The 25,846-nt window shown below is 38.4% G+C and overlaps 1 protein-coding gene across 1 annotated transcript in view; it reads left to right on the top strand.

Moving 5' to 3' along the window:
* The window catches only part of Kiaa1328 (KIAA1328 ortholog), a 242,815-nt gene that overhangs the window by 180,974 nt on the left and 35,995 nt on the right, over positions 1 to 25,846 (top strand). Inside the window, 1 exon segment of the mRNA XM_051202092.1 lies at positions 15,537 to 15,718. Within this exon segment, the coding sequence (XP_051058049.1) occupies positions 15,537 to 15,718 (182 nt within the window).

Genomic DNA, 25,846 nt, shown 5'->3' on the forward strand with positions numbered 1-25,846 from the left:
GAATTCAAATGTTCCACTTGGAGTTGTTACTGAACCTCCCTTTGCTGTGTGGGTCACATAATATATCAGCAATACTGCGTTTATAAAGTGAGCAACCCGTCTGGCCTAGATTGATTTATTGAGACGAACAGCAAGAACAAGCGGAATCCCATCATCACATCCCTGCATAAATTTCAAAATGAATTTAGTTGGTGTTAAACGGACATTTGTTTTTATTGTCTCCAAGATTGGACTTTTCCTCCAGTAAAGCAGAATAATGTATCTATATGGCATTCTAACTTGAGCAGTACATAAAGATTAGTAAATAAGGCTCCATTAAAAATACTTATAATGTAAGTAACATGAGTCCCAGTAGCATTTCTAATGTCCATTAATGCTTATTCTGAGGATCAGAGCTCATTTTACTGAGCCATTTAGTCAAACCGTGTGATTATTTAGAAAGTTAATTCATGCATACTAAAATCTAGCTTAAGTAATGCAGAGGGTAGGAGGTAAAACTCTATGGAGACGATAGTCCTTTTTGTTATTTAATGATCAGCCATAATTAACTTGCAAATTTGAAATAATTAGAACAAATTAAAGGTATTTAACTTTGCCTCCCTAAAGAAAAATTCAAATTGCACCAAATGCAGCTTTAAATTATTCAAGTCTCAGAGGTCTAGGCTAGATTTTTTTTTTTATAATGCCTTTTCTATGATGAGAATACCAATCTGCTTTTTGTCAGAAGGCATCCTATCAAGTAATTGTTCTTTGTGTTAATAAACGACAGCTATTCTTCCTTATAAAAGTATTTCAGTCTCCCAAGACTGCATCAGCATTTCCCTGGCATTTAAATTCAATAAAACAAAAGGTTAATGTTTTTCTGCTTTTTAAGGAATGCAAATACAAGTGGTTTTCAATTGGTCCTGAATGACATTTAAAATTTGCCATTCAAGAGCATACTATCGCGATATGAGATATGGGCAAAAGAGAATGAAAACTTCAGGATGCTTTAAATAAAATGGTTTACCTCTCCCTGCTTCAAAGCAGGGTTTCTTAGCTACTCAATTAATACTATTAAAACATAAGTAATAACTTAGTAAAATCTTAGTATCTTGAAGATGGAGTAGTAATTCTAAATATTGTGGCTTTAATCTCTTCTAATACCTTGTTCTCACTACTTTCCCGTCGATTTAATAAGTTCAATCAATGCTGAATAATAGCTGTTGTTCCTAATAATTCTATCCCATGTCTTTAAATGATATGCACTGTTGGTCACAACTCCTCCTTGAATTGTGTACATAGATCATCTGGACTGTAATAATAGTAAGAAATACTGTTTAGCTGGCAGCTGGGTTCTGACTTTATGGTTCATGGTACAGAGTGTGTGTGTGTGGTTTATTCTGTGTGGTTGGTGACAGTGTTGCTGTTGACTTTGGACATCTTGGACTCCTTTAGTGACATATTTTCCACCTGCACCTTTGCTTAGTTTCTTTTTAAGTGTACTTTTGTTCATTCTTTCAGTATCCCATGTATATATTTAATGTGTCTTGTTCATATACAGCCCTGCTCTCCAACTCCTGGCAGCAGTCCTTCGCCATGTCTCCTTCCATCTTCATGTCCCCTATTTTCAATCCAGAGTTCAGTTAGTGCTTCCAGCATGCACAAGGATATAGAGTCATCCACTGGGGCATGAGCAGCTGATGCCCCCTTCCCTAGCAGCCACCAATGCTAATCGCTCCTCAGTTAAGAGTGGGGCTTCCTGAGCTCATTCCTCATCCATGCTTGGATTTTGACTGGCTTGATTTTGTCATGAACAGACAACAGATACTTGAATTCATGTTTGTCACAGCCTCGTCAAGTCTAGAAAGTACTAACATACATATTGTGTAATTGGCACCCTAATCAATAAAGCATCCACACACCAAAAAGTACTTTGTGATAATTTTCATTATATTCCTCATAGTCCCTGTACCAAACAACCAACAGTCTGCTATCACTTCAAATTGTTTTGCATAGTCTAAATATTCATATAAGTAAAATTATATAATATGTATATACCTGGTATCTTTCATTAGCCACAAGGTTAGAGAAATATAAATACTTCATTGCATGTTTCAATAATCCATTGCTTTTTTATTTCTTAATTAGCAATTCACCATATAAGTGTAATACTACTGATTTTTCACATCCTTATTGATAGACATTCAAATTACTTCCAGATAAATCTCAGTTATTTAAGCATTATTTATTGAAATTTCTTTCTCCATTAAGCTGTCAACTGAATAGCCAGGGCATATATACACAGGACAATGTTAACTGTTTACCCATTCAGATGTCAACAATATGGAGTGCTCATTATTTCAGATTTATAGTAAATAAGTAAATCATATAGAATAAGTTTTCTAACATTTTTTTCTTACTGAAAATTCTCTTGGCTCTTCTAGTTATTTACTGTTTACTCTTTGTTTATCAGTTTCTGTTGAGGAAATTGAATTTGATTTTTATTTGATCCATTAGGGATAACTAACGTACTCAAAATATTGATAGTAAAATCATGTTATCTCTACATTTATTTAAATCTTTTCAAATTAATTAAGTAATGCCTTGTAAATTTCATTATAATGATCTTGCATATATTTTTCATTGAGTTTAATGACAGAATTTAGGGGGGAAATACTAGCTTTTGAATGTCTGTCTTGTGTACCACAATTTACTAAGTGCATATATTCTGCCAGCTTTTTTCTGTCTTGTGGATTTCTTACCATATTCAAGCTCACAGTTATGTATGAATGTTTTCTTATACCTTTACAAGCTTTATGTCTCTTGCTGCTTGTTCTTGCTTCATTCCCTTGTCTAGACTTCCAATACAATGTAGAATAAAGTAAAAGTAACTAGAGAAGAAATCCTTACATTGTTCCCAACCTTAAGGAAAAGACATTCAATATGTCACTAATAAGTCCATAAATATAGGTTTTCATAGATGCCCTTTATTAATCCATTTTTTCATTACTGTACAAATAGCTGAACCAAGCTAACTGCATATGTAGATTATTTTAGCTCACAGTTCTGCAGAATGAAAATCCACACAACACAGCATTGAGGCTGGGAAGACCTGTAGGGTATGAATACCTGCAGAAAAAAGAGTCACACTGCAAAGCAGAAAGCCAAAGAAGTGAGGCACTACCATCCATCCAAAGACAAACTCAGTCAGTCTGAGGATTTCAAACTAAGAAGTTCTCACCTCTTCAAAATTTCCCCTGCAGTTTTCTTTAAGGGGCTGGCCACTGGGAATGTGACCATGCTCCAATGAGTGTATGAGCAACACAAATTGGACTTGTAGGGTTTTTCTTGGGGGCAAGCACAAGAGGGAGTCAGACCTGGGAAGTGAGTGTGGTCAAGGTGCCTCATATGAAATTCGCAAATAATTGGTAAAAATATGTTTGGGGCTATTTTTTCCAGTACCACTAACTGGAGAAACCAAGTTCCTGACAGATGAACCGTGGGTAACAAGCCACAGCAGGCCCTTTAACAGATTGAACTTTTACCTCATGCCCTTTTGCTGACCTTCCATCAGCATTTTGTCAAATGTTCTGTGTATATATAGTGAAAGAATCATGTGATTAGTCTCCTTAATGGTCAACATCTGGATTTATTTGGAAAAATTAAACTAACATTGGGTTTTGAAGAACTCTCTTGGTCATTATGTGCTACCCTTTATATACTCCAGGATCTACTTTGCTAATATTTTGTTGAGAATTCTCGTGTCATATGTTCCTGTGGGCTATGACTTAGTAATACCCTCTTATCACACTCCATATTTTTGGGTCATGTAATCATACAATATCATATATTGTTTTTTGTTTCTGGAAGGATTAATGTAAGATTGCTAATACTTATTTTACACATGATAAAACTCACCAGTGAAGCTATTTTGGCAGTTCCCATTGTAAAAATATCTTTGACTTTTGAGTTCAGTTTATCTAAGCCTGAGACTATTTATATTTTTCTGTTTCTTCTTAGTTTTTGACAATTGAGGGTTTTTTTTTCAAGAAATATACATATTTCAGGAAGTCAGCATCGTTGTGGAGCAAATGTCTGGCAATGATGGTGGCAAAATCAGGCTACCCAGCAGCTTACACAGTGATGAAAGACAACATGGCGATATAGCATAAATGCATTTAGCAGTGAGTTCAGAAACAGTTTCAGTGATTATCTTAGTCAGGTGCAGTTGCACTTTCAGAAAAGCTGTTTTTGAAATTAAAGGAAGAATAACGGATAGGTAAGATGTTCTGGAATATCAAAATCAGGTCTGTCAGCAGAATAAGCTCATTCAAGAAAAGAGAGATGGCCTGTTATGGTGAATGACAAACAATGCTAAAGGGCAAACAGCTGGAATAGGAAGTACTGCCATCAAATAGCCAGCATCTTAAGGAGGAATTTTCTAGGAAGGAAGGAAGCCATTTCTACTGGTAACACAGACAATGAAGAGAAATTGAAAGGCAGAAAGCAGCCCAACTTGTATAACAGATTGTCTTGCAATAGATATTAGAAAGGTTCATGATGACAAATTGCAGTTTATATCCACTAGTGTTGACCCTCGGCATCCTGAGAACCAATTTGTGTTTTCCCTGAGCCCAAACGAAGCAAGGGAATAGAAGGTGTCTCACTGCTCCTCATCTTGAGTGCCTAGCAGAGTTTCAGGGGAACATTGGGAAACCAACAGTTTTTTTCCAGTGTTTCTTGCCAATGTGAGGAAAACTTTTACTGCTGCAATTTATAATCATAGAAATAGTATGTGAAATGGTTTGTTGTTCTTTGTTATTGTGTATATATCTTAGAAGAATTCTTATGCCTTGCCCCTCTGTAGTATTTTAGTGTTCTGTGATGTTTTTGTATGGTAAGAAGGAAATCAAAAAACATCATTCCAAAATATATATCTTTAGCATAACATTTTGAAGACAACATGAGCAGAGTCAGAAAAACAAAAACTCTTTGCCCTCCCTTAATTTACCTAAAAATGGGGCCTAAAAGTATAAAGGTGCCTCCCACTCCCATACCTATAAGGGATGGGAGTTAATAAGTGTAGCACAAGTTCTAAGTGGTCTTAATCATAAAAACCCAGAATCAGATATTAGGGGGTGAAAGCTGAAAGATCAGAGAAGCAGAGGAGCCAGTCACTAGAGTTCTTAACTCTGAAATCTCCAGACTGAAAAGAGGCTGAGTTCCTCTCTACTCCTGACTTATATTCCTCTTTGCAAAGCCATTAACTTCCTGTCTGTACGGACCTCCAGACCTCTATAGTTAACTAGTGGCTAGCTCCAACCTCTGGCCTTCAGGCAAGCATTATTTGTTAGAGTACAAACAAAATATTATGAGAAATCACTAAAGATATCTCTTACCAGTTCAGACATGGCTGGTATTGGAGAAATTGGCACACCTTGCTTTATTAGTTTATTCCCATAAATTCATTCTCCGTAATTCCCCACTAATGGAAGCCAAAAGCCAAACCTACTGTCTGCATTTTCATGTCTCTAAAATCCTACTGTTTTCTGTTGGAGAAGCTGTGTAGACCAGTGTTCTACACTGCTTTTTGGAGTTCATTTCAGTTGGGTTTGTCCTGTACAACATGCATTGCATGCATTAGTAAACTCGTTCGGTTGCCTCTTGCAAAAACAACCAAGAAACATGCATTTTTCATTTAATTTTATTTTACTATATCGGTGTTAAAGTTGTTTGTGATACACTCTTGATGTTCTTTTCATTATCTGTAGACTTTGTAGTGATATATCATTGCTGATCTCTAGCATTTGTTGCTGTAATTTTCATGCTTTATTCGGTTGTGGTGATGTGGGAAAATACAGATTTTATTAATATGCAATGGCCATGTTAATTTTTATCTTTTGGCTTTGTTGTCTATTTGTATCTCTACTCTTTACTGTTTTCTCCCTCCTGGCTTTATTGCTAATGTACTCTTTTTGTAGTTTCATACAATATAATATTTTATTAGTGATTCAAAACTTATTTCTAATATACACATTGAAGTTATTTTCCCTCTTATTACTGATTTTTTTTTAATCTCTCCAATTTAGATAAAGTATTTTTATTTTGGAATACCAGCTCCTCGCTTATGTTTTTATTTTTTTCAACCTGTGGGTTATTTAGGAATATGTTATTTTTCATTTTATATACCAACTCCAGTTTCCTCTCCCTCCCTTTCTTCTGTCTCCCCACCTCCCCTAACTTCCCACTCTCCAACTAGTCCTCAGAGCAGTTAAGGCCTTCCTCAGGGAGTCAACAAAGTCTAGCATACTAAGTTGAGGCAGGACCAAGCCCCTCCCCACTGTATCAAGGCTGAGAAGATATTCCACCACATGGAATGGGCTCCAAAAAGCCAGTTCATGCTCCTGGGATAGGTCCTTGGGCCACTGCCAGCCTCTCCTCCCCACAACAGATCATGTAACTGTCACCTGCATTCAGAAGGTCTAGTTCAGACCCATGCAGGTTCCCCAGCTGTCAGTCCATAGTCCTTGAGCTCCTACTGGAGACTGCCTCTGTGGTTTTCCCCCATCATGCTATTGACCCCCAGCCACGTTCATATGATTCCTCCTTTCTCTCTTCAACTGAACTCATCAGGAGCTCAGCCCAGGCTTGCCTGTGAGTTACTACATCTGCTTCCATCAGTTACTGGATGTATATGATGTGATGACAATTATGGTAGTCACTAGTCTGATTACAGGAGAAGGCCTGGTCAGGTATGTTCCTTATATCCCTGATCTCTTCAAAACCTTTATCATGAAGGAGTGTTGGATTTTGTCTAAGGCTTTTTCAGCATCTAATGAGATGATCATGTGGGGTTTTTTCTTTTAGTTTATTTGGTAGATTGCATTCATAGATTTTTCATGTGTTGGACCATCCCTGCATCTCTAGGATGAAGCCTACTTGATCATGGTAGATGATTTATTCCATGTGTTCTTGGATTCAGTTTGTCAGTATTTTATTGAGTATTTTTGCATCAATCTTCATGAGGGAGATTGATCTATAATTCTCTTTCTTAGTTGCTTCTTTGTGTGGTTTGGGCATCAGGGTAACTGTAGCCTTGTAAAAAGAGTTTGGCAATATTCCTTCTATGTATATGTGTGGAACAGCTTGAGGAGTATTGGTATTAGCTTTTCTCTGAAATTCTGGTAAATTCTGCACTAAAAATGCTGTCCCTAGGTTTTTTGGGGGGGTCTTTTGATGACTGCTTCTATTTTTGGGGGATTATAGGACTATTCAAACTGTTTATCTAGTCTTCATTTAATTTTGGTATGTGGTACCTAAAATTTTCCGATTTTGTGGAATACAGCTTTTCAAAGTATGACTGAATGATTCTCTGGATTTCCTCAGTGTCTGTTGTTATGTGCCCCCTTTCATTTCTGATTTTGGTAATTTTGATATTCTCTTTCTTCCTTTTGGTTAGTTTGGATAAGGGTTTATCTATCTTGTTGGTTTTCTCGAAGAACCAATTCTTTGTTTCATTGATCCTTTGTATTGTTCTCTTTGATTCTATTTTATTGATTTCCACCCTGAATTTGATCATTTACTGATGTCTTCTGCTCCTAGGTTAGTGTGCTTCTTTTTGTTCTAGAGCTTTCAGATGTGCTGTTAAGTCACTAGTATGGGATTTCTCCATGTTCCTTATGTAGTTCTATGAACTTTCCTCTTAGCACTGCTTTCATAGAGTCTCATAAGTTTGTATATGTTGTGCTTTCATCTTCATTGAATTCTAGGAAGTCTTTATTTTTCCTTGACTCAGTGCTGATTCAGTTGAGCATTGTTCAATTTCCTTAAGTTTGTAGGCTTTCTGTAATTAGTGTTGTTGAATTCTAACTTTAAGCCATGGTGATCTGATAAGATACAGGGGATTATTTAAATTATTTTTGTATCTGTTGAGATTTGCTTTGTTACCAAGTGGGTGGTTAATTTTAGAGAAGGTTTCATGACATGCTGAGAAGAAGGCATATTCTTTTATTTTTGAATAGAAGATTCTATAGATGACTGTTAAATCCATTTGAGTCTGACATCTGTAAGTTCCCTTATTTCTCTGTTAAGTTTTGTCTGGCAAACCTGTCCAGTGGTGAGATTGGAGTGTTGAAGTCTCCCACTATTAGTGTGTGGGCTTTGATGTGTGATTTAAGCTTTAGTAATGTTTCTTTTACAAATGTGGGCACCTTTGTGTTTGGGGCATAGATGTTTAGAATTGTGACTTCATTTTGGATTTTTCCCTGTGATAAATATGGAATGACCTTCTTAATACCTTTTGATTAATTTTAGTTTGAAATCTATTGTTTGTTAGATATTAGTGAGTACATACCATGTTTTCCATATTTTTCTTAAGTTTGGTCTTTTCATGGTGTCCCACATTTCCTGGATGTCTAGTGTTAAGAATTTGTTGGATTTAACATTTTCTTTGACCAATGAATCTATTTCTTCTATGCCTGAGATTCTTCCATCTTTTGCATTCATTCGCATTTGTAGTTCCTCTTTATTTACCCAGATTTTCCATTTCCAGAATTCTCTCCATTTGTATTTTGTTTATTGTATTCCATTTGAATTTTCAAATCTTAGACGGATTTCTTCACATATTTGATAGGTTTTTTTTTTTCTTCTTGTTGTTTTTTTTTTTTTTCTGCCTTTCTTGACTTTCTTTAAGGGATTTATTGATTTCTTCCAATTTTTTGCGTGTGTTTTCCTCAATTTCTCCAAGAATTTTTTATTTCCTCTTTAAACTTTATCATCTTTATAAAGTTATTTTTTAATGTAGTTTTATTCTGCTTCATCTGTGTTGGGCTGTTCAGGTCTTGCTGTTGTAGAATCACTAGTTTCTGGTGCTGCCATTTTGCTCTTTAAATTGTTGAATGTATTCTTACACTGCCATCTACCCATCTCTTCTTCCAATTGGTGCAGATGGAGCCTGTTCCTCCATGGGTCTCTCTTCCTCCAATTGGTGCATATGGGGCCTGTGGTTCCAGGGATTGCTCTTCCTGTCATTGGTGCAGGTGGGGTCCATGGCTCTAGTGGTTGCTCTTCTTCTGCACGTAGGTGGTGAATGTGGTTGCTGATACAGTGAGGGGATGGTTGGATGGGGTCAGGGAGAATGCTGCTGCCTGGTCACTGGGACTGTGGTGAATGGTTTGGGACACAGGATGTACCCCTGTGGACTAGGCCTAGAGAACAGAGCTGTCCAGTTGGGAATTCAGACACTCACCTCTTCCTTCAGGTGTAGGTGGCGTATATGGCTTCCTTGGTAGCTGATGCAGTAGGGGATGGTTGTGGGGGAACAGGGAGAATGTTGCTGCCTGGTTACTGGGGCTGTGGTAGATGGTGCATGTGCATCTTTAAGAGTGTCCATTCTGCTGAGGGCAATGATCTGTCCATGCTGATTAGATAAAATTGATGTGCTATGTTCTTCCATAGTCTGTTGAAATTTTGTCTCATTTTTCTTATCAACTGATAACAAAAGAAGACTAAAATCCCAAGATAGAATGTTAATTTTTCTATTCTTTAGTCTTTTTCGTTACTTGTTTATGTATTTTACATCCTGACTGTAGTTTTCCCTCCTTCTTCTCCTCCCATTCCCTCCCTCCTCCATCTGTCCCCTCCCACTAATCCACTCCTCCATTTCTGTTCAGGAAAGGGCAGGCCTCTCATGAATATCAGCAAAACATGGCATACCAAGTTGCAGTAAGACTAAGTGCCTTTTTCCCTTGTGTTAAGGCTCAATATGAGGGGTATGAGGATTAGGGCCCCAAAAGCCATTAAACGTTTCAAAGACAGCCCCTGTCACTGTTAGGAGTCCCACAAGAGGACAAAGCTACACAACTGTCACATAAATACAGAGTACCTAGGTCAGTCCCATGCATGCTCCCTGGTTGTCAGTTCAATCTCTGTGAGCTCCTATGAGCCCAGGTTAGTTGCTTCTATGGGTTTTCTTGTGGTGTCCTTGACCTCTCTGGTCCTACGATCCTTTTTCCTTCCTCTTTTTTGCACGACTACCCAAGCCCTAGTTAATGTTTGGCTGTGGGTTTGCATCTGTTTCCATCAGTTACTGGATGAAGCCTCTCTAATGACAGTTAGTCTAGGCACCCATCTATGAGTGTAGAAAAAATATTGTTAGGCTTCATTACATTGACTTTTCTTTTTTTCTTATTCTTTTTTTTTTTTCCTCCAGTCATGTTTGGTTCTGTCTGAGGTCTCTAGTCATCCCACCTGTGGGTCTTGTGCTCCAGGCAGTTTTGGGGTGGGCTTACTCTCCTTGCATAGGTTTTAGGCTAGACCAGTAATTGGTTATCCACTCCCTCAATCTCTAGACTTCTCTTACCCTAGCACATCCTATAGGTAGGACAGACTGTATGTTGAAGGTTATATGACTGGGTTGATGTCCCAGTCACTCTACTTGAAGTCTTGCCTGGTCACAAGAGATGGCTAGTTCAGGCTACATACACTCTTTTGCCAGGAGTCTTTTGGGGGTCATCCTTGTAGATTCCTGGGAGGTTCCCTTGCACTAGGTTTCTACCTGACCCTGAAATGCCCCTCCCTTTTCCAGTACTCTTCCCCTCTTTCACCCCACCTGCCCGCAGTCCACTCACAAAATCTCTTCTATTTCGCCTAAGGAGAACTTGGCATTTCCCACTTAAAGCCTTCGTGATACTTAGTTTCTCTGGGTCTGTGAATTGTAGCATTGTTCTCCTTTATTTTATAGCTAATATCCAATTATGAGTGAGTGTGTAACATGTTTCTTTGTCTGGGTTACCTCTCACAGGATGTACTCTTTAATTTTATCAGGTTTTGCTACATCTGTTTTGATGCATTGTCCTAGATGCATGCATGTGTCCCATGATTTTTATGTCTTCTGATTATTTTTAATTTAGATTCTACTTTTAATTGAAAGTATTTCTCATACAATATATCCTGATATGTGAATAGTAAAAAAGAACTAAAGCAAAAGTGCAAGAAACAGATACAGAGACACATTCTCACACACAGAAAACCCATAAAAACAAAATTGGAAACCATAATATGTAAGCAGAAGACCTGTAAGGTTACAAAAGTGTTCAGACAAAGCATTATGAGATTAAAAAAAAAAGCTCCAAAAATACCATTGAATTTATTTTCTTTTGGCTATCTACTGCTGGACATGGGTCTGCCCTAAGTGCGGTTTGTAAAGGCGGTGAGATTCTGTTGGAGGAAACTAATTTTTCTTTTGCAAGTGGTTACAGTTGGGTATCAAGTGGAGAAGTTGCTACCTGTGCCATGTTCTAGGTCTGATCCCCAGCCCTGCATTCAAACAACTTCCCACACAACAGATGAACAAAAGCTAATTTATGTGCATAATGCATTTAAAGTTAAGCTGATACAGCTGAGGTGGACAGGGCCAGCTAATTCCTTTTGTGTTTGGAGATGTGATCTTACTCCTGCACAGGCTGGAACTCACAGCAATCCACCTTCCCTTCCCTCCCAAGGGTTGACTTTACAGACATAAACCCTCAAGCCCAGCTTCTTTCCTTTTCTTCTCCCCTTTAAAGTACATACTTTTTCTGTTAACTCCCCAACTGTTCCTCTTGGTAGTTCATGTGACCAGTTCCAGATGCTTCCCTAACTTAGAGAATGACAGTGCAGCAGCAATGCCAGGCCGCTTTGTGTACACAGTGGGGTCTTTTTCCGGGCCGCTTTGTGTATACAGTGGGGTCTTTTTCTGTTGTATCAGTACATTTATTTCTCTGTTGCATGTGATATTGTTGTCATATATATTAAATCTCGGTACATGTAAACATGACAGCATAACGTTACCAGTTTGGCTTTGAGGATTCCTATATTTTTCAAGAAAAACATAATGATAACAGCCTTTTATGTTTATCTACCATGTACTGTTTCTGATGCTCCTCATTTCTCTTTATAGATCCAAATTTCCATATGGTATCATTTCCTGCCATTTGAAAAACATCCTGTTACTTCTTGTAGTGCAGGTGCTCTGGCAACAAAATTTCCATTTTTAATTTAAAAAATCATTTCTTCTTTTTTGAGGAATTTTTTTTATCAGAATTCAAATCCTGAGGTGGCTGGTTTGTCTGTTTACTTTCAACATTGTAGAGATATTCCTTCTCATATGTTCTGGTCTGTGTCTCACTAACATTTCTCAAGTTGAAGGATCCGCTTTATCTTTCCTTTTACTCTATTTGAATATTAGGTTTTTTTGTCTGGCTTAGAAAATATTCTGATGTTACATTCAGGACACATTTCTCTTGCTATTTTTCCTGCCCCATCTTCATGAATTCTCCTTTAAGATTTCACTTTCTCCTTTTTAGATAGCTTTGGGTTGCCATTACAGTTCCGGAGAGTCTGCTTATTTTTCTCTATTTTCTCTATTTTTTTTTCTATTTTCTAAATTAGGTCATTTCTGTTGCTTCTGTTATAAAATTCACTTAACATTTATGCTTTCATCTTCATTTTCCAATTTTTATGTCAACTACTGTAATTTTCAGTTCTAAAATTTCCATCTAGTTTTAATTATAGTCTAAATATCTCTCCTGAAGCTGCCTGGCTGCTCATTCATTAAGAGTTTGTTTTATGTCCATCATGTAACTACTCCTTGATTGCCTAATAAACCAATCTGAAATTGAAATTATCGTAAGTCCAAAATGTATTTCAGCCCAGCTTGTAGCACCAGAAGACTTGAGCTGCTCCAGCTTTAGTCAGAAAAGCCTCTTTGTGCAATGGAGAGAGATATCCAACTACTCAGAGTACTAAGAATGAGATACTGGGCGCTAAGCCATAAATGGGACATCTTATTAATAACCCTACCATCACTAACATTCAGGGATTATTATGGAAGAGGCAATAGCTAGATATGGAGACAAGTGCTTTTTTTTTTTTTAAAAAAAAATCTCTTCTGGGATGACATGACAATTACAATAATGAACTCACAGCATCTCTGCTCACCTATTCAAGATATACTCAGCCAAAATTCCAGCATAGATGGGTAGATGATCTCCAGACCCCATTCTAAGCTGAGGATCTATTGGCAGTGATTAGTTGCTGGAAAAGACAGAATCTACCTTTATTGACGATACAGCCACTGGTAGCTTTCCCATGCTCCAGTGGATAACTACATATCCATGCACATATGGGTAGCAGTAACTGGATTTAGTAGGATATCAAAAAATAGCATGAAGTTGGGGAATGCTTATTAGAAAGATATAAAGAAGTTGGAGGGAGAAAAAAAAGTAATAGAAGTAAACATGATCCTATTTTATTATTATACATATGACATTCTTAAAAAAATAAATATATTTTTCTAAATGGATTAATTTATTTTGACTTAAAGTTCCACAGGGAGAGCCCTTAATGGCTGGGGACACAAGGCAGCAGGCAACCAGGTCAGGAAGCTGAGAAGGGACGTGTTCAACCACAAGCATAAAGCGGAGAAAGCAGCCTGGAAGTGATGAGGAGATTATATATAATTGGATGTCTGAGAGAGTCTTCAGAAGTCCGTTTTCATTCTCCATAGAGAGAGGATAGCAACAGATCCCCTTTTGTTTATAGAACACAGCAGGACATGGGAGCACTTTCCCTCCCTCTTCATCCTCCTCTGCCCAGAAGTCCCTCCTGTTTAGAGCGGGTTCCTCTGTAGAGCCTACCCTTTCCTTCAGGATTTTAAAAGTTTTCCCCCTTTTCACAAGAATTTTGTCCCTGTTCTCTCCCACGACTTGTGACTTTTTGATCATAGACATTTTTAAAAATTATTCAAAGATGAGAATTAGTGAGAAGGAACTCGCAGCAATGGTCAAACCTTTGTAAGAAAAGGAAAGTAAAAATCTCATTTCCTCATGAAAATTATCTTAGAACACTCCGTTATATGAAAGGGGCTTCAAATATGGATTAGAAGGCAGTGGACAGGAAGACTGTCATCCAGGGTGTGTGTCATCTCCCCTATGTTTCTGTTTCTGTGTTGGACACTGGAGTGGATCTTGGCCTCCTAGGACTAGCTCCAACAGTTCTTTCAACAGCTACCCCTGTAATTAAGCCACATATCAACAATATACTTTGTATTAGTGATGCGTAGAACAAAAGACTAAGAAAGACCGTCATATAATCTGATGAAATTTGGAGCTCAATAGATGTGTGGGTTTGTAATTGTGAAGGAAAAGGGAGAAGAGGAGAGAAAAAAAGAAGAAAAGATCATTTAGCAGTAACATCTTAATCAAGTCGGTGTAGGTGTAGTTTTTTTTGTTTTGTTTTGTTTTGTTTTTTGTTTTGTTTTTTTTTTTGGTTTTGTTTTTTTAAGAGTTCTAAATGCTGGGCAAAAGAAGTCATCTGAAGGAACAGACATGGTTGCAGAAGCCCCTAGGAAGCTTTTAAAAAGTAGAGAGTGTAGATGGGATTCGTCTCAGGCAGTCCATTCACTTAAGTGGGTGAGACTCCAGACATCCTCTTACTAAAACTTTTCCAGATAAATACACCACCAGTCTATGAATCGATGCCTAAAATCAGCATCTTTTCTGAGAACACTACTTGTGATAGAGGCTATTTTTCCTGTGACATATGATAAGAACAGATAACAACTGTGCCAGCAATTCTTAAAAGCCTGCCTCCTTCTGTCCCTCAGTGTTCCACCCTTCCATTGTTTTCCATCAGTATCTCAGTAGGACATTGACATGCCAATCAGAGATGTATATTTCCACACTCCTGCCATCCTTGGTGAGCCTTCCATACCCGCGCAGTTGGTCCATCCCCGGTGTAGCTAAGGAGATTTTGTTCTTTGTTTCTCTGCGTTTTTAGGTGACTCCGTGGGGCCATACACCAAACTTGTGTCACCTATTGTAGTTCCATCACAAGTACATTGTCCTTAGTGGCCTGCCTTTGTGTTCCTGCTTGCTTATCTTCAGTCTTCTGTCTCACATTCCTCACATACCATACACCATGCCAAAGGTTTCCCTCATTAATTTTGTTTCGTTTTTATTTTTCTTACATAAATAAATGCTTCATTTCATTTTGCTTTTCTGCCAGGCTTTGATTCCTCATTGCTTCCCTTTCCTCTTGTCTGTCTCAGACCATAAAGGGAACGCTAATGCCTTCTTGTCAGTTTACTTAACCTCCTTGGGCCTCCAGCTTTTGCACTATCCCTAGATAGCAAATGCTGGTATTTTAATTCCCAGGGTTCATCTTTAGTACTTAGGGAACATGTTAGATATGCACATCTCTCTTTAACCTTCTTTTTTATTTCTTAGACATTCTGATTCTTCTGGCTTTAGTAGCAGTTTAATGAGCTTGAGTCTCATTTCTGTAACTCCAAATGTACTTTGAGGATTAGCATCATTAAACTAGTTTGTTCTCCAAAACAGTTGTAGTAAGACACAAAATATACATTCAGAGAAATAGTCAAATCATGTATCGATCAAAGAAAAGGATACTCACTGCCATGAATTGTATTGGAACTCACGCCAATTTCAAGTATGTCCATGTGATCTGTGTCTTCCCCCATGCCATCTACAGTTTATTCATGCTTCCTCTTTCAGCTTATTGAAGTTGAAATGTGACGGATGGCTGCGTGGAACCTCATCATCCTTCAAAAAGTGCCCAAACTCTCCCAACAGTGGACAAAGCAGGAGGGAGAAGAAGACAGTTGAGTTTCAGTCCCATGTGGAGGATGACGTCCAATGGATGTGCCAGCAGAAAGATGCATGCAGACCCCAGAGAGGTGAGTGCAGTCTCTGCAGTCACAGAAAGAGAAGCCACTGAGGACAGCGAAAGGTGGCTGGTGTCTGCAACCCACTGAATAGCACTGGAGTTAGCATTTCAGATAAATGTATGCCTGCAAAGCTGTGGGTGGCACAACTACTAGATTCTCAAATCACATCTACATTTCTCTTAGAGTACTGGTATGAGCTCTTGTGTCCAGTTTGATCCCCTTTTTAAAAGCTAAATTGTACAGAAAATATGGTTATAGATATCAAATAATGTTCTCAAAGTAAGTAACAGGATGAGGAGTTGAACATAAAAACCTCTCTCCTGCAAAGTAAGGCCTCATAATAATGGTTGATCCTCAATTGACTGGTAATGTGGGGAATGTAGAAGGGAAATCATGAGCATCTTTACATTGTAATTAAACAGTCACCCAAGTCTAAACAAATAGCGCCTATCATCCCTTGAAGTGCTAATATATTATAATTAACCCTGAAATGAAAGAGGTGTTTGTTTCCTAGCTGCTCCTGAAATGACTCCTGGTACAGTCTATGCCAACACCCTTAAGGACTAGCTGGAAAGGGAATGAACTTCCTTGTGGATAGATGTACAGGAAACAGCCTCCTCTCCTCACACCCTGCTCAGAACTGTCACCTGATTTTTTATATATGCCCCCTTCCACCAGGAAAGCTCCTGTCCTGCAACCAACTGTTTGTAATCAGCAATGGGAAACCTTTACTTTGGTTCCCCTTATTCTTGTCATTGCACTTGAGAGAGAGAGAGGAGAGAGAGAGAGAGAGAGAGAGGAGAGAGAGAGAGGAGAGAGAGAGAGGAGGTTCCACTCAGAACTGGTCTAGTGTTTACTCCACAAGGGTTAACATGATCTTCTGTTGACTTGTCAGTACATGCATGTTGTGTGCCAGCACTAAAATGACAAAATAAAAAACTATGTAGCAAAACGGCAGAGGGATAAGTAGCATCGCATGTGTCACGGAGAGCTAGAGAGCAGCTCTTAAAGACACTTGTCAGGCACCACTGGGACAGCCTAGCTGCGTAGGAGGCAGAGCTCTCCCTGTCCCAGCTACAGAAGCCTGAAAGACTGGACCCCCCAAAAAAAATCAATTTCTAATTTGAAACAGGGTCACTTTTGACTGCCGGGAGTTCGGGAGCATCGCTCGTGCCGTGTCGTGTGCTGACATGGCAGCACTTTGTTGTACACAGTGAATCCCAGCAGTGCTGGTGGACGATCAATAGATCTAACTCGAGGGAGGCTGCTATTACACATCTGCAGTTTTCAGGAGTGCTGTCATTCACCCTTTCACTTGCCAGCAGCTCCCTCACCCGCTTCCTCCCTTTTTATTTAAAGGGCGGGAGGATGTAGTGTGATAGCGAAAATAATATCAAAAACATTATCATCTGTTTAAATGTGTGAAGTGTTTCAACATTTTAAGATACAAGAACCATGAAGGTTTTCTACTCATGGAAAAAGATCGTCTGGTATTTTCTTTCCTTTTATGATCTGCCTGATCACTGAAGACATGGAGTTGCCCCCTTGAGCAACTCTGCCACTGCAGAGCTGGTGTGTCCTGGCTAAAGACAGGGCGGGGCTATCTATTGCCTTGGCCTTTGCTACAGCACCCAGCCCAGTGGGAGAATTAACTTCCCCAGGTGTGCACCGTGGGTCTGGATGCCCTGGTGATTACAGTGCCAGTGACCCGGCACCAACTGCCCAAGTTACACTGCTTGGTTGCACCTCCTTAATTGCTTTCCTTTCGTTAGCATGACAGCATCCTTTAGTATACATTTCTTATATCTGTTGTTTCTTTTGTTGTTGTCATTTAATCATGAAGTGCTTACAGGACATTTACTGCAGGACCATTAATCTTTATTACCAGTCCCTCACTCCTTTATCTCTCCTGTTCTCCTCAACACTCTGCCAACTTTATTGATGCTAAACATATAAAAGAGACAGAGTCGACTCGAAGAGAAGCCTTATGATAACAAAATTGGGTACATTATTATAAAAATTAGCTTACAACCTAAACTTTCTCTTCCATCAGCACTTAGGATGTTATATTTTAGTTGGTTTTCACTGAGTTATGTAGAATGGGAAGATGTTACTTCAGAAAAATCTAAACTTGAGTCAACAGCTTTTAGAAAGCATGCACAGAAGAAACACATGCTCTTCATCTCTCCGTGTATAAGCAAACATTCTAGAACTACTTCTACCTGAAAAATGACTGCTTCTATGTCATAAGACCCTTGAAACTTGGGGCATTTTTCCTGTAACTCAGATGAACTAGCTGAGGCAGAGGCCACTGAGAATGAAAGTATTAGACCATGTGCTTGGTGCTGCCCTTTTTACACTCTGGCTGAACAGCACAGTACTTGATACCTGTTGCTGGTTCCTCTGTCACAGATCTCTGAACCCCTTTATATTTGTGCCAGATCCTCACTGCACTGCAGGTTAGCTGACACGGTTGGCCACTCTTCATTTTTCCTTTGGAGATGTTGTAGGCCCACCTTGTCTAACTACCATCACTGGTACAGTTCTCTGAGAGGATCTCAAGCACATTTGTTTTTTGGACAATGATTATTATAGACTTAACTGAAGTAAAATTAATCTCCAGTGCTGTAAGTGAGCCTGTGCTTGCAGTAATGACCCATGGTGGATGAACACAGGAGACAAAATAAATAAGTATGTTAGAAGAATCAAAGACCAGAAGTGGTTTCCATCCAGCCTCTTTAATCTTGGCATTGGAGAGGAATGAGAGACAGCAGTCTGGGAATCGTTCTGAGCTTTGGCGGAGAGCAGTGCAGTCTGAGGCCGGGGGATCGCTCCTTCAGGCTGAGCATTGGTAGAGGTGAGAACTCTAGTTGCTGGCTGCTTTGCTTTTCTGATCTTCTGGGTTTTTATTATTTGTGCTACAATCTGCATCTTATATTTAATAATAAGAAAATAAACTGATTGTCAGAAGTGTGAACTAAAAGATATGCTAAGCATCGATTTATCCACAGCACACAGAAAACAAGCACACTAGAGTGCTATGAATGAACCCAAACACTAGAGTAAATCATCCTACCTGGTTCACTAAAAAAAGAACTAAAGTTTAAGAACCTATCTTTAAGAGTTAATCTTGCTGTAAATATGGGATATTGTCATTTAAACCAAAGCATCTATATTTCCCATTCTCTGTAATTGAAAGAAATTCCCCAAAATACCATCTACTTTACCTGTTTGTTAATATGTCTGAGGTCTTCTGTCACTAGACAGTAGCATGTATGCCTCTATGACTTAGAACATAGCTAAACACATGTAAGTTCTCATTATATATTTGTTGACTGAATTAACATAACATTAAATATATTGTTCTTCTTCTTTCCCTGTTTCATTTTCCAAAATTAAGGACCTAATCAATTTGACCTTTTGACCCAGCACCTGCAATGATTTAGTGATTTAAGCAAAATATATGCTTACCCCGTCCGATTCCTTACAATGATTGATTGCTAATGTCAAAGAGAAAGATTACAGTGAGGCCTTAAAAGAGCAATGCCCGAGAAGTCAAGAAAACAATGGTCATTATTGCATTTCCTTTTATTCTAATTGAGGTTTAATTATACACAACACAGTTGCTCGGGTCTTAGAAATACAGCTTGATATGTCTGACAATTGTTTTCTACCCATGTAATCACCAGTTCATATGTAGAACATTTACCTGATCACAGAAGTTCCCTGTGCTCTCCACTAATCATTTCCCTCCCTGAGGCTTGTGGGGGTTTTCTTGTCACTGTGACTTCTCATGGTCCTTTTTGTATATGCCTCCCAGGCATCTCTGCTCTTTCCAAAGATACCATCACTTGAGTGATAATACCGTAGTAGGACCACTCATGTGAATTCTTTGGCCCTTGATGACCTCTTTGAAGTTCCTGTCTCTAAGTACAATGAGTTTTAAAGAGTACTGGGGATTAGGGCTGGGATATAGCTAATCCATAACTTCTTTCTTTCCATAATTATGACTTATTTTTGTTGTTGATTGCCTAAGGGTTCCATTCCAGAGAAAACAATCTTGGACCCACTAAGTATGATCTAAAGCCTGGTGGTTGAAAAAAGTCCCTCCTAGATGGTTGAGAGTCTTTATCATAAATGAGTGTATTTCATTTCTTGAGATGCAGGAAGCAGAGAAAGGGACAGAAAGGAGTCAGGGCTGTAATAATATGTCTTTCACTGCCATTGAATTACTTTCTCAAGCTAGGTCTCATCTTCTAATTTTTCTAGAACCTCCAGAGATAGCATCACTAACTAGAAACCAACCTTTCAATGCATGAGCCTTTGTGGGAACATTTCCTACCCAAACCATAATAATCATGTTTTTTCTTTCATCAATTTGATTATTTGCTAACTGAGATACTGGTAATACCTATGTAATTGTAATGATTATGTCAAATTTTGTTATTATAACATGTCAGTGGAAACAGTGGCAATGATAAGCCCAGGTGTTTCGCCCCCTGAGAAACACTGCACACCATGCAATCAAGAATCTACCTCATCAGAACTGTGAAGAAAGGAAGGCTTCTCAGAAACACCATAAGAGAACTTTGTGGATTCTTAGCATTGATGAAACCCTGCCCTAGGATGACTTCTATCCTAAGATGTCAGCCCAAGCACAGACAAGAGACCCTGATCTCTGGGGAAGCAGAATCCTGGGTTCAGATGCCAGGAGTCTGTTTTGACTTGTCTGTAGATTCCCTCAGATGCTGACACAAACCCTGCTTTCTGTTCTGCCTAATGCCCAACTTTCATAGGATATTCTGTGAACACTTTGAAATGAACATGGTGCTGCCTCTTAGGATAAGAAAGTAACACTGAGACAAAAATATACAGTAAAAGTAAAGAAGCTATAAGACCTAGATAAAATGAACACACAAACTACCAGACTCTAACAATAATTGGTCTTTAAAACTCTCCTAAGAAGAAGCCAGAGCTGTATATCTTCACAAATGAATTTCAACAACTCTTTAAAAGGTAAAGCAAATGGCTAGGTGGTGGCAGTGCATGGCTTTAATCCCAGTACCTGGGGTGCAGAGGCAGGCAGATCTCTGTGAGTTTGAGGCTACCATGATCTACAAAGCAAGTTTCAGGACAGCTGGGGCTGTTATACAGAGAAACCCTGTCTTGAAAAACAAAAACAAACAACAAAAAAGGTAAGGCTAATGCTTCTCACAACAGGAAGGTATACATCAGAATGTACTGTAAAAAGGAGTCCCCAATGCTGAAACCAGGGAACATGAAACAAACCATATATCAATTTCTATTATAAAAATGCATGGAAATAGACTAAACAAAAAACAGTAGCAAGCTAAATGTAGCACCATATTAATAAGATGATAAATCATGACCAAGTGGGAGTAGCACAGAAATGCAAAGGTGATTCAACTCAGAAAAATCAATCGATGTAATGTACCACATTAGCAGAATGAAGGCAAAAAACACATGATCATCTCAGTCGACAGAAAAAGCAAAACAAAAAAAAAAACACAGCTTTAACAATTTATGTGTAAAACCAAAGAGAATATCATATATAGACTGAAACCCCCCACTTTTAAAAGCAAGGCGAGGGACCTGAACTGTCCCCACATCCACTGCTCTCTAAAGTCTGTTGGAACACAGCTGTGCCTTTTGGACACATAATGCCTTGGCTTGTTTTCTTTACTGTCACAGAGTTGAACATAGTGACTTGTAATCTGGCCCACAAAATCTAAGAAGTTTGTTGGCCCTGCCACGTGCTAGATGAAGATGAGGAAGAGCAGGCTGTGGGGGCAGAAACTTGGAACGTTTATTATAGGTCAGGCTGTGATTGCCACATGTAATATCCTATAGTTTTTTAACCTGACCACACTGAAGCATGAAGAAACTGAGGAATGTAACAGAGCTTGCTGCTGGGAAGAAAGAGAGAGTACGTTTCAGTGAATGACTAGTAGCTTTGGTCACAGTTCTGTTTTTCATAATCACTCCAACCAGAGCTACAGTATGCACCCATAGCAATGGTGCATGGTACAGAAGAGGACTTAGGAAAGAGAATGGACTGCACACACAAAATCAACAGAGATAAACTTTAAGAAGCTATTTTAGTTTTCATAAAAATCAAGAGCAACAATGGTAAAGAACGTTCTTAAACCAAATACATACATGCCAAAGCTATAGAGAACAGAAAAGTAAATAGTAATCAAAATAATGCTTGACCCTGAGGAACAAAGAAATCTGTCTGGGGAAAGAAATTAGAGGGGCCCTAACCACCATTGCTGCCTCTTGATCTGGGTAAATGTTATGGGAGCATGCATGCATGCATGCATACATAAATACATATTATATGTTTTTCTCAAGCTAAACAACATAGGATACAATTCCCATGTTTTTAACAAAGAGCCCAGAAGCAGAAAGTTCTTAATCTTTGAACACTATGAAAAAAATATCAGAAATGTTGACTATACCTGGCTCTTTTCCTTTTGGACCGCAAACCAGCTCACAAATCATGATACGGAGACTTATTATTAGTGTTGAATATTTAACCTTGCTTAGGCATGTTTCTGGCTAGCACTTTTAACCTGTTTCTCTTCATCAACTCTTGCCTCAGGGCTTTTCTCATTGTCTTTCTTTCTGTCTCTATGTCTGCCTGGCCTCTAGCCCTGGGCATCTCCCTTGTTCTCTCTTCTTCCTCTCCTTTCTCTTCATCCTAGATTTTCCTCCTATTCATTTTCTCTGCCCACCAGCCCTGCATCTTTTCTCTGTCTAGTTATTAGCCATTCAGCTTTTTAACAGACCAATCAGGTGCCTTAGTCAGGCAAGATGAAACAGATCCAACTCATCTTTACATAATATAACACACATCCTTACACCCTTAAACAAATGCAGCACAAATAAATGTAACACCACTTTACACAGTTAAAGTAATATTCCACAACATAAACAACTGTAATACACCTTTTCACAGTTAAAGTAATATTCCAGAGCATAAACAAATGTAACACACCTTTACACAGTTAAATAAATATTCCACAACAGTTGACTAAGGGATGGGCAGACAAACTCAGCTACATATAAGTAGTAAGTAGTCCCATACATATTTATACACAAAAATATAGGTATGTTCACACATGAATAAACACATGCGTTTATATAGAAACTTGCTTAGCCTATTAGCATTCTTCCTAGAACTGAGGTTTTTTAAAAAACTAAATAAATAAATAAACATCTTTGTAAGCATTTGTGTTTATAATTGTAAAGGTTTGTGTATTTCTGTGACTACATAAAGCTTTATCGTTGCTAACACACTTAATATTAAATCAGAATTTATCAAAGGAATAGATGTAGTTAAAAACTAACGTGTCTTTTGAAAATGTAAGTTTTAAAAAACTTTGAAAGTTAAAAGAGAAAAGTAAATGTGACCTATACCTGAGAGGCAACATTCTTGACCTTTTTGGGATCCATACCCTTCAGAATTTGATGAAAGTTACAGCCCTTCTCCCCACATATATATATATGCAAATTGTTATGCCTCCTTTTCCAAGGAATCCATATATTCCTGAAATACATTCTTGAAGTGGGGAAGTCCCCTGCCCTGGATCCTCTGAAAGTCCCTTTCTTCAGGTTCACTGTATCAAATATCACTTGTCAGAACCAACTTTTAACAGAAGTATCAAAACAAAAAAGACTAATGTTTTGTTCTAAAGTAGGAACTAAAGGATAATCATCATCTTTCCCTATCAGAATGTCCTCTTCCCTCTGTGCTCACCCACAAACCTCTTCGGTTGCTTCCCCTGCCTCCATTCTGTCTGTCCTAAATTCTCTGTAATATTAAATTCTCCAGGTTTTTTTTTTCTTTCCATCCTTAAGACTACCACCAGATTCATCTCTCCAGAATAGTCAGGCTCTGTGATGGTGGTGTTACAGTTTTCCTGTTCAAGCTAACAGACTAGACATCTGTCCAGCAGACCTGCTTGCATTTAAGCCAGTGTCACCCTCAACAGTTGTGCAGAGCTGGGCATGCGCTGATTTCCACCTTCAGCACCATAAGATGGGGGCAGTAAAAGGACCTTGGATCATTAAAACAACTGTAACTCAAAATAGTTATTAGAAAAGGTATCAACATGTAGTAGATTTTTAATAAATATTTTTTGAATGAACTATGTATTCAACCTTGAGATTTTTCATTCATTGTTTTTGTTAATGTAACTCCTTCAAGTTCCATGTTCTTCCTTTCAAACTTCTGCCTTATGTGTCAGAGTATCCCTCCCTTCTCCTACAGCTAGATACTGTGATGTCTCATGTCAATGTCTCACACTTTCATACTGCTTACAACAGCAATGAAAGATAATGTTGACAGCCCTCTCTGTTGCCTGGAAATGGATGCAGGCTCCTGCCTCACTATCTGTGTTACCTTAGTGCAGTCATGTAAGTCCTGTCAATTTGCTAACAAAATAATATTTATGGCAAATGTTTGTATGAAGAAAAGCAATTTCTAGAAAAGACAAACCTTGAGATAGAGAGGGACAGAGTACAGATCCAGACAGGGAGTTAGAATCAACTTCACATTTATCCAGAGGAGTCTTGGGAGAAAAGACAGATGATTTGTACTTTGGCATTTTAGGATCTGGTATTCCTAACACTCCAAAACTCACTGCATGTTAAGTCTATACTCACTTGTCTTAGGGTTTTGGGTTTTTTGTTTGTTTGTTTGTTTGCTGTTTGTTTGTTTTTTATGGCTGTGATGAGATACCATGACCACAGCAAATCTTATAAAGAAAATATGTATCTGGAGTGGCTCACTTCCAGTTCAGAGGTTCAGTCCATTATCATCATGACTAAGATCATGGCGGTGTGCAGGCAGATACTGTACTAAGAGTAACACATCTTGGCCAGAGGCAGCAGGAAGTCAAATGATAGTCACACTGAGGGAAGCATGAGCAAAAAGAAACCTCAAAGTACACCCCACAGTGACACAATTCTAACACCTCCTAATAGTGCCACTCCCATTGGGGGCCATTTTCTTTCAAACCACCACAGCATTCTTTCCTACAAGAAAGAGTGGATCTTCCCTTATAAGCTTTTAATGCTATTGAGGAACAGTTTCTCAGGAACCAGAAGGAAATTTTGGCAGAATTCTCATAGTCCTCCAAATTAAAGACAGAGATGTTGTATGTTGTTGAAAAGTAATAAATAAAACAAAAAAGAACATTTAAGTAGGGCTGATAGAGGCATACAGAGACTGAAGCAGCAGTCATGGAGTCTACATGGGTCCTCTGAATATATGTTATGGTTTTTAGCTTGATATTTTGTGGGACCCCTACCAGTGAGAGTGGAGGTGTCTCTGACTCTTTCATCTGCTCTTGAGACCCTTCTCCTACTGAGCTGCCTCATACAGCCTTGATAGGAGGGCTTGTGCCTAGTGTTGTCTGACCATGTTATGCCATGTTTGGTGGATATTCTGGAGAAGCCTGCTCATTTTTAAAGGAAAATGGAAGAAGAATGGGTCTGGGGGACAGGGGAGGTGGGGTGAGGCAGAATGGGGGAAATGAAGGGAGGGGAAACTGTGGCTGGGATATATATACGTATATATACATATATGTATATATATAAATTAGAGAGAGATTAGATAGAAAAAAGCAAAATAAAAAACTGCCTCCTTATTACTGTCATCCTTTAATTTAACATCTGGAAGTAAAAAGTAATGAATCAACTAATCAGTACTTCTTAGGAAGGAACAAGGCCATATCAATGCTGTAGATGATAAATTATTGCTTAGGAATATCGTAGGGCCCTACAATGAAGATATGTTACTTAGGTCTTTCACATAATACTTGTTGTAGTCCAATACTGAGTTCTTTAAAAGTAATGGAATATTTTTGTTTAATATTAAATGCTTTTAAAGAGAGTCCTTCAACTTGAAAGGTCTAGAGATGCAAGGTACTAAAGTTTTCTGTTTCATTAGCAAAAAGGTGCTTATTAATAGTTAAAGGGAACAAATTAAAACAGCTTACCTTCTTAGACATTTCCATAGTAAAGCTAAATCATCAGAAATATGACAGGCAAATGTGTCAAAAAACAAAATAACTTCTCTGTTATTGGACAGTTGAGTGTGTTTTGTTT

Source organism: Phodopus roborovskii, unplaced genomic scaffold, assembly GCF_943737965.1.
Source record: "Phodopus roborovskii unplaced genomic scaffold, PHOROB, whole genome shotgun sequence".
Classification (NCBI taxonomy): domain Eukaryota; kingdom Metazoa; phylum Chordata; class Mammalia; order Rodentia; family Cricetidae; genus Phodopus; species Phodopus roborovskii.